Source organism: Somniosus microcephalus, chromosome 5 (genome assembly GCF_052327205.1).
Source record: "Somniosus microcephalus isolate GS21.2 chromosome 5, FLI_Smic_1.0, whole genome shotgun sequence".
NCBI classification, from domain to species: Eukaryota; Metazoa; Chordata; class Chondrichthyes; order Squaliformes; family Somniosidae; genus Somniosus; species Somniosus microcephalus.
In genome coordinates, this window is record NC_140991.1 from 297,097,600 (window position 1) to 297,114,077 (window position 16,478).

The 16,478-nt window shown below is 47.2% G+C and overlaps 2 protein-coding genes across 7 annotated transcripts in view; one reads left to right on the forward strand and one right to left on the reverse strand.

The window, feature by feature from the left end:
• Positions 1-16,478, forward strand: part of fyco1a (FYVE and coiled-coil domain autophagy adaptor 1a) — a 272,403-nt gene that overhangs the window by 189,575 nt on the left and 66,350 nt on the right. The gene's annotated exons all lie outside the window — the stretch shown is intronic.
• Positions 3,871-6,697, reverse strand: LOC147117838 (C-C chemokine receptor type 9-like). The gene is made up of 2 exons (XM_085989191.1): positions 6,578-6,697; positions 3,871-6,373 (listed from the first exon to the last, which is right to left on the reverse strand). Exons 1-2 carry the CDS (start codon positions 6,584-6,586, stop codon positions 5,294-5,296), a joined length of 1,089 nt encoding a protein of 362 aa, XP_085845317.1. The 5' UTR covers positions 6,587-6,697; the 3' UTR covers positions 3,871-5,293.

Below are 16,478 nucleotides of genomic sequence, written 5' to 3' on the forward strand. Positions count from 1 at the left end.
TTAAGTGCCCAGTCCACACCGTTTTTAAGCCACGTTTCCATTATTGCCACAACATCATATTGCCACACAGCTAATTGTGCTTGTGGCTCACCAACCTTATTCACCACACTTTGTGTGTTTACGTACATGCATTCTAAACCCATTTCTGAATTTTTCGTCGTCTTTCTTAGTCTGCTCCTATCTAATATGGTACTACTACCGCCTCTAGTACTATCTTCTCTAGTACTATCCAACACACTCACTCTTTTATGCACCTTATTCTTCTTTTCTACTCCTATATGCTGGTGCCCATTCCCCAGCCAAGTTAGTTTAAACCCTCCCCAACAGCACTAACAAACCTCCCCGCGAGAATATTGGTCCTGGCTCTGTCGAGGTGTAATCCGTCCGGCATGTACAGGTCCCACCTTCCCCAGAAACGGTCCCAATGCCTCAGGAATCTAAAGCCCTCCCTCCTGCACCATCTCTCCAGCCATGCATTCATCTGTTCTATCTTCCTATTCCTGTACTCACTAGCATGAAGCACTGGGAGTAATCTGGAGATTACTACCTTTGAGGTCCTGCTTTTTAATCTCTCTCCTAGCTTCCTAAACTCTGCCTGCAGGACCTCGTCCCTCTTTCTGCCTATGTCGTTGCTACCGATATGGACAACGACCTCAGGCTGTTCACCTTCCCCCCTCAGAGTGTCCTGCAGCTGCTCAGTGACATCCTTGACCCTGGCACCAGGGAGGCAACATACCATCCTGGAGTCACGTTTACGGCTGCAGAAACGCCTGTCTGCTCCTCTAGCTATCGAATCCGCTACCACTATTGCTCTTCCACTCTTTTTCCTCCCCCCCCTGTGCAGCTGAGCCACCCGTGGTGCCATGGACTTGACTCTGGCTACACTCACCAGAGGAACCATCTCCCTCACCAGTACTCAGAACAGAATACTGGTTGGATAGCGCGATGCACTCCGGGGACTCCTGCACTACCTGCCTGGTCCTCTTCTGTCTGGCGGTCACCCATTCCCTCTCTGAGTTCCCTTGTGCCGACGTCACTTTTTCTACTCTGACATCACTCTTTCGAATTCTGCCTCTGTTGATTTGCTGCCTCTCTCGCTCTGCTCCCGCTCTGGTCTTGCCCAGGTCCGCTGCCTCCTCTTCCTCTCGCGCTCTTTACAGTGCCGCTGCTCCCGCTCCTCTCGCGCTCTTTACAGCGCCCCTGCTCCTCTCGCGCTCTTTACAGCGCCGCTGCTCCCGCTCCTCTCGCGCTCTTTACAGCGCCGCTGCTCCCACTCCTCTCGTGCTCTTTACAGCGCCGCTGCTCCCGCTCCTCTCGTGCTCTTTACAGCGCCGCTGCTCCCGCTCCTTTCGGGCTCTTTACAGCGCCGCTGCTCCCGCTCCTTTCGGGCTCTTTACAGCACCGCTGCTCCCGCTCCTCTCGCGCTCTTTACACTGTCGCTGCTCCCGCTCCTCTTGCACTCTTTACAGCGCCACTGCTCCCGCTCCTCTCGCGCTCTTTACAGCGCCACTGCTCCCGCTCCTCTCGTCGCTGCTCCCGCTCCTGTCACGCTCTTTACAGCGCCACTGCTCCCGCTCCTCTCGTGCTCTTTACAGCGCCGCTGCTCCCGCTCCTTTTGGGCTCTTTACAGCGCCGCTGCTCCCGCTCCTTTCGGGCTCTTTACAGCACCGCTGCTCCCGCTCCTCTCGCGCTCTTTACACTGTCGCTGCTCCCGCTCCTCTTGCACTCTTTACAGCGCCACTGCTCCCGCTCCTCTCGCGCTCTTTACAGCGCCACTGCTCCCGCTCCTCTCGTCGCTGCTCCCGCTCCTGTCGCGCTCTTTACAGCGCCACTGCTCCCGCTCCTCTCGTGCTCTTTACAGCGCCGCTGCTCCCGCTCCTTTCGGGCTCTTTACAGCGCCGCTGCTCCCGCTCCTTTCGGGCTCTTTACAGCACCGCTGCTCCCGCTCCTCTCGCGCTCTTTACACTGTCGCTGCTCCCGCTCCTCTTGCACTCTTTACAGCGCCACTGCTCCCGCTCCTCTCGCGCTCTTTACAGCGCCACTGCTCCCGCTCCTCTCGTCGCTGCTCCCGCTCCTGTCGCGCTCTTTACAGCGCCACTGCTCCCGCTCCTCTCGCGCTCTTTACAGCGCCACTGCTCCCGCTCCTCTCGCGCTCTTTACAGCGCCACTGCTACCGCTCCTCTCGTCGCTGCTCCCACTCCTGTCGCGCTCTTTACAGCGCCACTGCTCCTGCTCCTCTCGCGCTCTTTACAGCGCCACTGCTCCTGCTCCTCTCGCGCTCTTTACAGCACCACTGCTCCCGCTCCTCTCGCGCTCTTTACAGCGCCACTGCTCCCGCTCCTCTCGCGCTCTTTACAGTGCCGCTGCTCCCGCTCCTCTCGCCGCCGCTCCCGCTCCTCTCGCGCTCATTACAGGTCCGCTGCTCCCGCTCCTCTCGCGCTCTTTACAGTGCCGCTGCTCCCGCTCCTCTCGCCGCCGCTCCCACTCCTCTCGCGCTCATTACAGGTCCGCTGCCTCCTCTTCCTCTCGCGCTCTTTACAGTGCCGCTGCTCCCGCTCCCCTCACCCCCGCTCCTCTCGCCGCTGCTCCCGCTCCCCTCGCCCCCGCTCCTCTCGCCGCTGCTCCCGCTCCCCTCGCCCCCGCTCCTCTCGCCGCTGCTCCCGCTCCCCTCGCCGCCGCTCCCGCTCCCCTCGCTCCCGCTCCCCTCGCCGCCGCTCCCGCTCCCCTCGCCGCTGCTCCCGCTCCTCCCGCCACTGCTCCCACTCCTCCCGCTCCCCTCGCCGCTGCTCCTGCTCCACTCCTCGCTGCTCCTCTCGCTGCATGGGGAACCCGTGTTAGGAAAGAGCAGAGTGACTGCATTTTGTAATTATTGCATTAAATTAGAATGTGCACTTATGTTGTGTTTTGTTATTCATGGAGATTACAGTCATACTGGAAATGGAGCACACATTTGGTACTGACTTAGTCACTCATGATGATTATTAGCAATGGCATGTCGGGGCAAAGAGGGCAGATTTGTTGTCATTTGCTGGATGGGTATTGCTTTGAGGAAATATTTCTTTATTTGCAAGTGATGGCGAAGGAGGTCAGGCTGTGGTGTCTACATGAATCACGTAAAGAAGACCATCTGCCCTCTGATGCCTCTCGCAGCTCTCAACAAGGACTTGTTATGTTCTGCTTCCTGAAGTTTAAGACCTTCCAGAACCAACACCTCTTTTGCCAAGCCAAACAGCAGCTCTTCCTGTATGACAAAGTTGTAAAGGGACCAGCAGGCAATGTTAATTCTGGAGTCCCTATCTGGCTCCTTAGCAGAACCCACTTCAACAGACGTGTGTTTTCAAAACCCTAATGATCCTCTCAATCACCAGCCTGATAACTTTAAATGGTACGTTGTACTGCTCTCCTCTGCTTGTGTTCGGGGTCGTCGGAGGGGGTTATCAACCATGACAGCAGGCTGAATGCCTTGTCGCCCAAAAGCCAGCTGTTGATGTAGTTTTCATCCATGAAGAGGTCAGGGAGGGCTGAATACTGGAGGATGAAAGCGATGACAGCTTGTTGACATGAAGGATCCTCTATGTGGTGTCACACACTATCTGCACATTCATGGAATGGAATCACTTCCTATTTGCCTAAGTGAGGACGTACTGTCCGACATGGATGCGATTGATGGCACCCTGTACATTCGGGAAGCCAGCAATACACACACAGAACTGTATGACCCTGCTCTGACTGCGGGAGGAGTGGAAGCGGTGCGAAAATCTTCGGGTGATCAGACCCAGTAGCAGGCGATCTAAGTCAATAAAGTAAACACAAACGAGTTTTTTATTTTAGCATTTTTTAAACAAAAGTGATTAAATAAGCCAATTTTTAGAAGGTGGGATTTTTATTAAGAAAATAAGGTTTGTCAGGTTACACATTTAAGTGATAATCTGCTACAGAGAGCTTTTGGAAGAAAATCGGTATCAAAACTCAAGAGAGAATTTCAGTTTCATTGTTATTGCTGCACTGTAAAGGGTAAAATAAGGATGACGAGCAATTGCAAATGTAACAAAAATATATGCCTTTAAAATAATTGGAAGTTATTGAAAATGCTTTGTAGAATTTTAGAGAATGTTTTACAAAATCCACCAATTTTGAGCATTCAGTAATAGATATGTAAAATGGCAATACATAATAAAATAATTTATTAAAAAATACATCTAAAAACGCACAACAGCAAATGTTGGAAATCTGAAATAAAGAAAAGGAAATGAATAGCAGGTCAGCCAGCACCATTCCCCCTAAGGGGCGCGGCCGTTCGGGGAGGAACCGCGCAGGTCACTCACCAGCTGTTGCTGCTGGAAAAGATACCGCGCATGCGCAGCAAATTTAAAGGGACCGCGCACAAAAAAAAATTGGAGGGACCATTGTCAGCTAGTAATTGTAAAGATTAAACACCGGTTAGTGACCCCTTGTCAAATGCTGCTGAACGTGTATTTCTAGTACTTTTGTTTTATTTTTCATACATACTTTTAATTTCATTCTTAACTGCACCGGATGCACCTCACAGAGGCTGTGATGTTTCGCACTTGTATTTTAGATACGCAACCAATTGTTTTTGGCTGGTACCTCCAGTATATTTTAAGATCTTCAAAAGACTGTATTTAAACTTCACGCCAAGAATTACATAAAAAATAGGATTGAGATAGCAGTGGACATATGCAAAATAAACAATGTTGTCAAATATTTATGCATGTACTTACATATTTGCACATAATTGAACACATTTAATACTTATAGCTGTTAAGCATGACTCACAATTTGTTTTTAAAGATAGTAAATAAGAAACCAATACAGTATGGAATCCAACTTAACTGAGCTAGAAGGTCCATGTTCATAGCCCTGATCTTCTGGTATAACTTCGGAAGTAAATCAATGGAAACTCAGAAAAATGGTGTAAATAGGTAAAAACTGCTGTTAATGCTGTTTCTTCAGGATTTCCACCAAAGTTAAAATGGGAGATTGGGGGAACCCTATGGAAATTCAGGCCCTTAATGTGTAGCCACCAAAATCCCTTTTTATAATGTGTAGACACTTTTGTATCACTGAGTTACTTTTTGTACAGTGTAAAGCATATTCCAGCATTTGTAAAGTTCATCAAGTGGAAGAGGAACAGGAGTTCAGAATTAGAAGTAGACAATGGCAGTTTAGTTGTCTCTCCGAAGTTATGGCAGGAGATCGGGAGAACCCTTGTGATATTCTAGGGCCATTTCCCATAATTTACAATTGTATATCCTGATACATCCAATATCTTTTATAGAGGATGCATACTTGTTGTTTCGGATACACCCGATACAGGTTGTGATGTTTCACACTCAGTTTTCAGATACCCAGCCAATTGTTTTTGACTGAGACATCCAGCATCTTTTAAGATCTTCAGAAAACTGTTTCTAAACTTCACTCCAAGAAATACATAAAGAATAGGATTGAGACAGCAGTGTACATAAGCAATACTCTCTGTTACAATAATTGCATAGTCTAAATTTGCACTGGATTCACAATTAAGGTCATCTTCCCTGATGATCTGTAGAGTTTGCATCAACAGTACAATGTTGAATGGCAGCTCACAAATCACAAATACAACTACAACTGCGATTATAATCTTTAAGGATTTATGCTTCTGAAATCCCTTAGATTGGAGCAGAGTTTTCCCAATGATTGAGTAGCAAATGGTCATGGCCACAAAGGGAATCAGAAATCCCACTGCCATCTGTGTTACATACACTCCCACTTTGATGATGCTGCCTGCATTGAGAGGGTACACCATAGTACAGATAGTTTTATCAGGTAGACCAGTATATGCTTCACTTAATATGAATACTGGAAGAGTCAAAATGATTGCAAACACCCAAACCCCTACACAGACTAACTTACTGTGAAATCTTTTATTTTTACTGTTGAGCATTTTTGTTGCTTGAACAATGGCATTGTACCTGTTGACACTCACACAGGTGAGTATTAACATACAACTGTAGAAGTTGACAGTGTATGCACCATTCACAATTTTGCACATAAAAGTTCCAAAAATCCATTCAGTGTACGCATCAACTGCCCAGAATGGCAGGGTGCAGAGGAAGAGTAAGTCAGCGATCGCTAGGTTCATCATGTAGACATCTGTCATAGTCTTCAGCTTCTCGTAGAAAACATATGTCACCATGACCAAAGAATTGCCCAGAAGCCCTGTCACAAATATGACTGAATAAAAACAGGGCATAAAAACCCTACCAAAGTTTCTGACGCCTGATGGTTCACAGGGTATTTCAAACAGCGAAGTGTCAAGTAGGGCAAAATCCAAATTATCGACAGTGATGGCTGAAATCTTGGTAACAGGTACCTGAAAATAGAACTGTGGGAATTAGTGTAAAATGGGATTGGAAATGAAACAGTTAATTCTAAATCTTATGTCTGGTATTTACAACCCCCAGTTATTGAAGCTACAATGTTACATGCATTTACTTCAACAGTACAACTAGAAAAGCAGAATGAATAAATCATCAAAATGGAAACCATGGTTTACATATTAAAGATAATTTTTTACCTCTGCCATCTTTTTGGAGGTGTAGCATTTAGATGCACGGCGTGCTTATTTATGTTCTCAATACACTGTGCCCACGGCTTTGTTCCTCAGCATGAGCTTAGACTTTGAAGCGGAAGCCTTCGTCACTGGAAAAAGGAAGTAATTTTTTTTATTTCTCAACTGAATGCTGACTTATAGATGAAGTAGCTTAAGGGTCTTACAAAGGCTAATATTACCCCCAAATCGCTCTGCTCCTTCATAGCACCCAGCCTACTTCCATTCTTATATTATTGATGTTATTTTTTTGTACCAAAATGTATCACCTCATACTTACTGACATTGAATTACATCTGCCACATTTTAGCCCATTCCTCCATTCTATCAATATCTCAGCAGCTTCCTTTGGTCTTCTAAAGATTTAACTGTAACCTATTTTGGTATCTGTAGTGTATGTGCTTTAAGTCAGAACTACTTTTTACAGCTCCTGTATACTGTAGTACCGGCAGTAACCACACTGGTATATAAGCTGTGCGCATGCCTCTGTACTCCAGTCTAGAGATGACCCTCCTCCAGTAAAGACCTGTTGTTTGTTATATACAGCATCCGTGTAATTCTTTATCCACTGAACCACGGATCTAACAGTGGCGACGAGTGTTGATGCAAATCTACCTGCAACATTAAACAAAAAAAAACAAAAAAAAAATAGTCGAGTCCAGGAACACGGGCGTCGACCACGAGCAACCGCCCAGCAGTCAGGCAGAGATCCAACTTCGCTGGGGAGGCTGTGGAGAGCCGGGCTTGGTTCCCCAGCCACAACGAGCAGTAAGAGACCGACGACAGGTCCTGAGCAGACCCTTCCCGAGCAGCGGCGGCTGGAGCCGACCGACGGCAGAGAGAGAGAGCCGGGCAGCATCGACGGGGTAAGAAAAAGGGTGAAGAGAGCAGGGCGCAACCGGGGGTTGATCACCGAGCGGCGTCGTGGAAAAATACTGCAAAACCGGAGAGAGAGAGGGTAAGAAACAGCCGGGTTCTAGACCGAGCGGCGTCGACAAATATCAAGAGAAGAACGCGCAGAGCACAGCCAGGGATCATGGGCTGATCAGGGTCCGCGGGGCGAAGCAAGGGGAGACGCCATTGAGCCACGGAGAAGAAGGAAGAGCGCGGGAGACGCCATTTTGCGAAGCCGTAGCGGAGAAGACGGGCGAGCGCGGGAAGGAAGGAAAGCGCAGGAGACACCATTTTGTGCCAGCGGAGAAGAAGGGGAAGCGCGGGAGGCGCCATTGGGGATAGTTAACGCACAACCAAGGATGCCGAAGAGTGGCAGTATCTCTACGTTCGACAATGAAGTCGAAGATTGGGCGACATATGTGGAACATATTGAGGTGTACTGCAGGGCGAATGAAGTGCCAGATGCTAATAAAGCACTGGTTCTGTTAAATTCCATGGGTGCAAAAACTTATGGGTTACTGCGGAATCTAATAACCCCAGAGAAGCCGGTAAACAAGGATTTTGGAAGCATAGTAGAAATCCTACAGGACCACTTAAGCCCCACACCGCTGCTGATAGCAGAACGATTTAAGTTCCATAAAAGGAACCAACACAAAGACGAAAGCAATGCTGAGTACCTAACGGAACTGCGCAAGCTATCGAAATACTGCCAGTTTGGAGCGGGACTAGCAGACACGTTAAGGGACAAGTTTGTGTGTGGGCTACAAAGTGAAGGAACCCAGAAACGGCTTCTATCAGAAAAGGACCTTACGCTGGACAAAGCTTTCAATATGGCAGTATCACACGAAGCAGCCGCAAGGGGCGCTGCAGAGATACAACGGAGACCGCAAGAATACGGCACCAACGAAATGACCTATGGAACAGGGAAGTGCTATCGCTGCGGCAGAACAACACATGACCAGTAAGATTGTTGGTTCAAGGACCAAGTGTGCAGACAGTGTGGAAAAGCAAGACACATAGCAAGAGTCTGCAGGTCTGGGAAGAAAACCAACAGTAAGAAATCTCCACAGCAGAAGTACAAAAAGGTACACCAGGTGATGGACAGTGGTTCAGACGAACAGAAAAGTGACACAGACTCCGGAAGCAAGGAGCTGGGTTGTCTGAAACTACATAATGTAACCGAAATAGAGGATCACCAGACTATCTGGGTTACACTCAAGATAGACGGAGTCCAAGTGGAAATGGAATTGGACACAGGGTCAGCTCTAACAGTCATAAATCAAAGAGACTACAAGCGGCTATTTTCACACATACCCTTGAAAGCTACAGAGATTGTCTTGAAGACGTATACGGGGCAAAAAGTCTACCCCAAAGGAAAAATAAGGGTGAAAGTGACATATAAAGGTCAGGAAATACCTAAAATGGATATATATGTATTGCCAAATGGAGGACCACCACTGCTAGGACGTGAGTGGATCCGGAAGATACATTTAGATTGGCATTCCGTACAGGCACTGAAGGTGGAGGCCAAAAAGAATGACGACGTCACACCTGGACGACTGTCAAAAATGCTAACTGACGCAAAAGAAGTGTTCCAGGAGGGACTAGGAACACTAAAAGGAATAACAGCAACAATTAAAATAGAGGATAATGCAAGCCCAAAGTTTCTGAAGGCCAGACCAGTGCCTTATGCGATCAGACCAGCGGTTGAAGCAGAGCTGGAAGGGTTGGAACGTTCAGGAGTACTGTCCAAAGTGGACTGGAGCGAGTGGGCTACACCCATCGTCCCTGTAATGAAGAGGTCGTTGAGTAATACGCCTGGGGAACCAAAGAAGATCCGCATCTGTGGGGATTTTAAGGTGACAGTGAACCCAGTCCTTCACACGGTGCAATATCCGCTTCCACGAATTGAGGATATTTTCGTCTCGCTATCTGGTGGTAAACGCTTCACCAAAATTGATCTAGCCCAGGCGTACTTGCAAATGGAGGTAGAAGAAGCTTTGAAACATTACCTTACGATCAACACCCATAAAGGTCTCTATCAATACAACCGGCTGGTGTTTGGAGTAGCCTCGGCTCCGGCTATCTGGCAAAGGGCAATGGATCAGGTCCTGCAAGGGATTCCAGGGACCCAGTGTTATTTGGACGACATCTTGGTCACGGGCGAAAATGACGGTGATCACCTCGCTAACTTGGAGAAGGTGCTCGCCAGATTAAAGGAATATGGGCTACGAGCTAATCGCCACAAGTGCGACTTTTTCCAGAAACAGATCTCGTATTGCGGCCACGTCATCGATGAAGAGGGGTTACATAAGTCCCCTGACAAGATTGAGGCAGTAGTCAAGGCTCCAGCACCGGAAAATGTGTCACAACTGAGGTCGTTCCTTGGGCTGGTAAACTATTACCACAAGTTCTTACCAAATTTGTCTACGGTACTACACCCGCTGAACACCCTACTGCAAACAGGGGTGCCATGGAAGTGGGATGACGAACGTAGACGAGCTTTCCAGAAGTGTAAAGACTTGATCACATCAAAAGAGGTGTTGGCCCATTTTAACCCAGCACTACCAATTCATTTGGCATGTGATGCATCACCCTACGGCATTGGAGCGGTGCTGTCGTACAAATTCCCAGGCGGGTTGGAGAGGCCAGTGGCCTTTGCATCTCGGTCACTAACCTCAGCCGAGCGCAACTACGCCCAGATTGACAGGGAGGCCCTCAGCCTAGTATGGGGAGTAAAAAAATTCAACCATTATCTGCATGGGCAGAAGTTCACCTTGCTGACTGACCACCAACCACTTGTCTCCATCTTTAATCCTAAGAAGGGCGTGCCAGTAATGACTGCACAGCGGTTACAAAGATGGTCCCTGTTTCTAGGGGCGAATCAATATGAAATAGAATATAAAGGCACGAAACAGCATGGGAACGCTGATGGGCTATCGCGCCTGCCACTGCCTACGGTGGAGGAAGCACCAGCAGTGGACCCGATCGAGATATTTTATTCGTCGATAATTGAACGATTGCCAGTAACAAATGCGGATATAGAGAAGGAGACCCGCAATGATCCGACGCTGTCACGGGTATATGAATTGACGGTGAGGGGATGGCCAACACATGGCGACTCACTGTTGCCAGCATTCTCATCCAGAAGAGAACAGCTGTCAGTATGCCAGGGGACAGTGATGTGTGGATCCAGAGTGGTGATTCCACCCAAGTTAAGGGAGAGAGTGCTAAAGGAGCTACATGAAGGTCATCTGGGGGGAGTGAAAATGAAAAGCCTTGCTAGGGCTTATGTGTGGTGGCCGGGAATCGATCAACAAATCGAAGACCTAACTAAGAGCTGCTTAGGATGCCAGAAGGTCCAAAATGCACCACCACATGCCCCTCTACACCCATGGGAGTGGCCCTCCTCTCCATGGCAACGGGTGCACATTGATTTCGCTGGTCCATTCATGGACTCAATGTTCTTAATAGCAGTGGATGCTCATTCAAAGTGGCCTGAGGTGATAAAGATGTCTTCAACCACTACAGAGAAAACGATTGCAGTCCTACGGACCATATTTGCCAGAAACGGTTTGCCAGAGCAGATCTGCTCTGATAATGGACCACAGTTTGTGTCCGATGAGTTCCAAAAATTCATGAAAAGGAATGGGGTAAGGCATTACACATCCGCCCCGCATCATCCAGCCACCAATGGATTGGCTGAGAGGTTCGTACAAACCTTTAAGAAGGCGATAAAGGCCATGTGCGACGAGGAAATTCCACTACAGTATAAGATGGACAATTTCTTATTAGCCTACCGAAACGTGACACATGCAGTTACCAACCAGACCCCGGCCATGATGTTCTTTAACAGAAGGTTGAGATCTCGTCTGGATTTGCTCAGACCAAATGTGCGAAGAAATGTTGAGGACAAACAATTCCAGTACATCAACGAGAAGCCGACAAGGAGCTTCAATGTAGGGCAACCAGTCTTGGCCCGTGACTATCGAACAGAGAAGTGGCAACCTGGAACGATATGTACAAGGCAGGGGCCATTAATGTACACAGTGGATGTCGGGGAGAACATTGTGAGACGCCACGTCGATCAGATCTTAGCATCACAGGAAGGCGTCAACCCCATGTCTCGAGTACCTGGGGATGAACCCGACATACCGGTAGCATCTACTTCAGACCCAGTAGCAGTGGAACCCGATGAACTACCCGATGAAAAGGGGTCAGAATCGCCTCTGCACCAAAAACAAGAACCTCCGGAAAGGCACTATCCCGAAAGGGTCAGGAAGCCGCCCCAAAGACTGAATCTATAAATTGACTATTTGTTATTGAATGTACATGTAAAAATGTAATTGTTATTTGAATATTAAGGAGGTATTCATCTAAAAAGGGAGGAATTGTAGTGTATGTGCTTTAAGTCAGAACTACTTTTTACAGCTCCTGTATACTGTAGTACCGGCAGTAACCACACCGGTATATAAGCTGTGCGCATGCCTCTGTACTCCAGTCTAGAGATGACCCTCCTCCAGTAAAGACCTGTTGTTTGTTATATACAGCATCCGTGTAATTCTTTATCCACTGAACCACGGATCTAACAGTATCAGCTGCCAATTTCAGCACCACTCTGTCTAGGCCTGTATTGAAATTATAGATATACAGTGAACAGAAGTGTCACCAGTACTGGGACACCACTGCTCACTTCCAACCACTCAGAAAAACTGCCCTTAACTCGTACTCTCAGTTTTTTTAATCCAGTTTGCTATCCTCCCCCAATTCCATGCCCCTTCATTTCTCTAGTAATCCCCTTGTCAAAGGCTTTCTTAATGTTCACGTACACCATATCCACTGCATTTCCCCCACTTATCATGTCTGTTACCTCCTCAAAAAAACTATGTTTGTCAAGTACGCTCGTGCATTTTGAAATCTGTACTGGTACCTAGATACATAGTAATGTCATTCTTAATTAAAGACGATGGTCTAGAAATTAGTTTACGGCCGGAAACTGGTGCATGGGGGTACAGGGAACGATCCCTGCGCCTGAATGGGTAGGCACGATGCGCACTTAATATTGGGCCTCAGGCCTCATTATCATCGAACTGATGAGCTGCGGACATCTAATCACCATTCCCAGGCAGCTCGCCGGAGAAGAGCCCTCAGCAGCAGCCCTCAAATAAGTCCTTAAAGAGGACTGGGAGCGGGGTGGTGGGGCGAGCGGGAGTGTGGGTAGTGGTGGCCGGGATCGCGAATGGTGGGTAGCAGTCAGTGACGATTGGGAGGATAGCGGCGGCAATTGGGGAGGGTGTGGGAGCAGTGGCCCGCATGGTTTGAATGTGAAGCCAGGAGGAGCACTCTACATTCAGCTAAGTATATTTTGAACGCTTACCTTGTTGGTTGTGGCCTTCAGCGGTCCTTTTAAGGACCACCTGTTAGGCCGCATGTAGACCTGGATTTCCTGAATGCAGCAGGCCCGGCGCCAGCTGCGTTCAGGGCAAACCAATATTGGAGAAGGGGCCTCAAACAGGCATTTGAATATGCAAAAGGCCTAACACCTGTTTCAGGTGTGGGCCCTGGGCAGCTATTTTTTTGCCTACACCAATATGGCGGGTAGCGCACTTCCAGCTCGTAATGAGCATGGGCTTCCTACCTGCCATATTGGAGGCATAGGCACCCATTTAGTGCCCGAAAAATGAACACGTGCTATCCAATTTCAGCCCCATAATTTTCCCCACCACAGATGTTAAACTAACTGGCCTGGATTTGCCTCTAACCATGTCATTCCGTTGTATTTCCTTTCTTTATTCATACTTCCAAAATGTATTACTTCTGATTTTTTAATACTGAACTATATGTGCTGCCTATTTGCCCATCCTGCTAGCCAGTCTACCTGCAGTCTTTCACAATCTTTCTCAAAATTTGCCATATCCCACCCCCGGCCCCCCTCAATTTGGTGTTTTCAGCAAATTTCCATATTTGTTCCTCAATTCCCAAGTAAAAAGTAAGAGCAGCACCAGCACAAACCCCTGTGGAACACCACTCACCAAATGTTTACAATTCAAGAATTGTAAGACAGATGGCCCGAATTGGATGCTGCAATCGGGTAACTGCCTCTGGAGACGCGACAAGCGGTGGCAGCTCATCCCTCTTATTACAGTGAGACCCGGGGCCCAATTTATGACGAGCGTGGGCCTCCCGTTTCGGGTTCACTCTGGAAGTGCCCTGTCAGCTGTGTGCCTCAAAATGGGCCTTAGCAAATTTCTGCCCCATAAAATTTTACAGCACAGAAAGTGGCCATTCGACCCATCCCACCTGTGCTGGCAATCTGAAAGAGCTACAGGAAACTCTTTTTTATCCGGCACCGGCGTGGTGCCGGTTTATCAAAAAGTCCGGATTACAGAGAGGTATCGTAAAAGGTACGAGAGCCCCGTACACGGCCACAGATCCAGGCATCCCTGTTGCATAGCAACAGGTGCAGGAACCCCGGTTACACGGCCACAGATCCAGGAACGGCCACTAATATGAAGTAAAACTTACCTGAACCTACTCCTGCATTTTGCCGGTTAACAGAGATTTCCGGTTATTTAAGTGCCGGTAAATCGAGAGTTTCCTGTATCTACTGAGTCCCATTCCCCCGCCCTTTCCCTATGCGTGAATAATTTATATTAGATTCTGACTTTGAAACTCAGAAACTAGAGGGAGTCTTGTTCCAAAGTATAAATGTTTTTACAATTATAAAAGAAGCTAATATAAGAAGTTAAAATAGAAGGGTCATACTTATAGCATAGCGAAATAAGATGTTGAGATACAAGCTGCTAACATCTACAGTGTTTCGAGGTGATCGATCTCGAATGGCCTTGTGGTAACACATGAGCGATCCAGCATCGCTCCGAGAACGCTCTAATATTCTGTACGTTAAGTCTGCTTTATATACATTAAATGACTTTGTTATCTTACGGGAATTCGAGCCTGCTTTTGTACCTGTATGTCAATCAATTTCAATTTTTCTCTAGCCAGGCAGCCACCTAAGAACTCCCACACATTACAAAATAGGCAGAAACAGTCAAACAACGGTTCCCATGCTATGATCACATAATCGTAAGATAACCACAGTAGACAAAAGTACAGTTACACAAACTGCTGGCAATAACAGCTTTGAATCTAAAAGGTCTATTCTACTGAAAAGCCTGCAAGTAGTACTGTACCTCTTTTTTTCTTTTTTCAAATATTTATCCACCTCCCTTTTAAAAGCTATATTATGGATTCTGCTTTCAACACTGTTTCTGGTAGGGCATTCCATGTTCTAATAACCCATTGCTAATTCTAAACTCTCCCTTCATTCATTTGGTGATCTTAAATGTATGCCCTCTAGTACTTTGATCAACGATTCTAGGTCCCCAATTTTTTTCTTATATTCTGTGGATTGATATATACATTTTAGTTTGGATTTTCTTGATATGGCAATTTTTCCTATTTTTGCTTTGCCCCTCCTGATTTTTTCTTTCTTGTTATGTTTAGCCTCATTACACCTTTCTACCTCTTTATTCCCTACATACCTGAAGCTTTTTTTCTCTTCCGAGCTGCCTATTCATTTGCTTTTCCTCTCCCTCTTGCCATATTAGTTTAAATCCTCCCTCACAGCTTTAGCTGACCTCCCTGAGGATACCAGTCCCAGTTCTCTTAAAGTGTAGGCCGGCCCATTGATACAGCTCATTCATGCCCCAGAATTTTTTTCAGTGATCAAGAAATCTAAATTTATTCCTCCCCCACCAAGCCTCCTCTAGTCATACATTTACCTCCCTATTCTGACTGTTCCTATACTGGCTATCACATCACATGCAAAATTACTAATTTACATATACATAACTCAGACCTCTTCTTACTCACCCCACTTTACTGAAGCCCGATTCCTGGGCCTGTATTCTTTCAGTCTGTCCAGGCTCAATCCCTGCTGCTTACAGGCCCTACCCCAGGTCACTCCCTCTAAGTGTTACTACATCCCAGACTTGCTCTAAATATTACCAGATCCCTCGCTTCTCCATGTCCCACTCTCTGAGTGACTCCAGACCCACCCCAGTGTGCTGGCGAACCCTCAGCTCCCCCTGAGCACTGACAGAGCACCACTGCTAAATGCTCCCAGAGTACTGGCACCACCACCGCCCAAACAGCCTATTCCCCCCCTGGCCCCCACAATCCCCTGATTTGGATACCCACCTCTGACCTAGAAAATTTGAGTGCCACACAGAATCATTGGGAGAGAGGAGGCAGATGAAGCCACAGACTCAGAAAAAGAGTTAGGCATAGACAAATATATAAAAAAACACAGTGAAAGTGTGTGAGGCATACATAGGAAACGAGAGAAACATAGGAGCTGAGTGAATAACAAACTAAAACAGACTGAGGGAGACAGAAAGATTGTGGAGTGGAGGAGAAGCTAAGAGACAGTTACAGGAAGATTTTTTTAAATGTCTCCATGAGTAGCGCACAGGAAACCTATATATGTATTTCCTCTTAATGTGTTTTATTTATAAATGGTGGTGGTAGCACTGTAAAATCGATCCTCATTTTAATTTACTGAAAATTATTTAAACAAAAAGAATGATTAATAGATTTTCATCATTAAAAGGTGCCCCCCAGGGATTGGTATTAGGACCACTGCTCCTTTTGATATAAATTAATGACCGGGACATGGGTGTACAGGGTATAATTTCAAAGTTTGCAGATGACACGAAACTCGGAAATGTAGTAAACAGTGAGGAGGATAGTAACAGTAAGGGGGAAAAATTCAGTTGGTTTGCGCCTCCCGTTAGCACCTTAAGAGGGCGCTAATGGGGCGCAAAGCAACTAACGCCCAGGCGCAGCGATGTTTGCGCCGCTCACACAATTAACTAGACATTTTGCGGCGGCGCTAAACACTACCGCCACGATCTCCTGCGCCGGCAGATCGTGATGTCAGTCGAGTGTGCAACGCCCCAGTAGCGCCCCG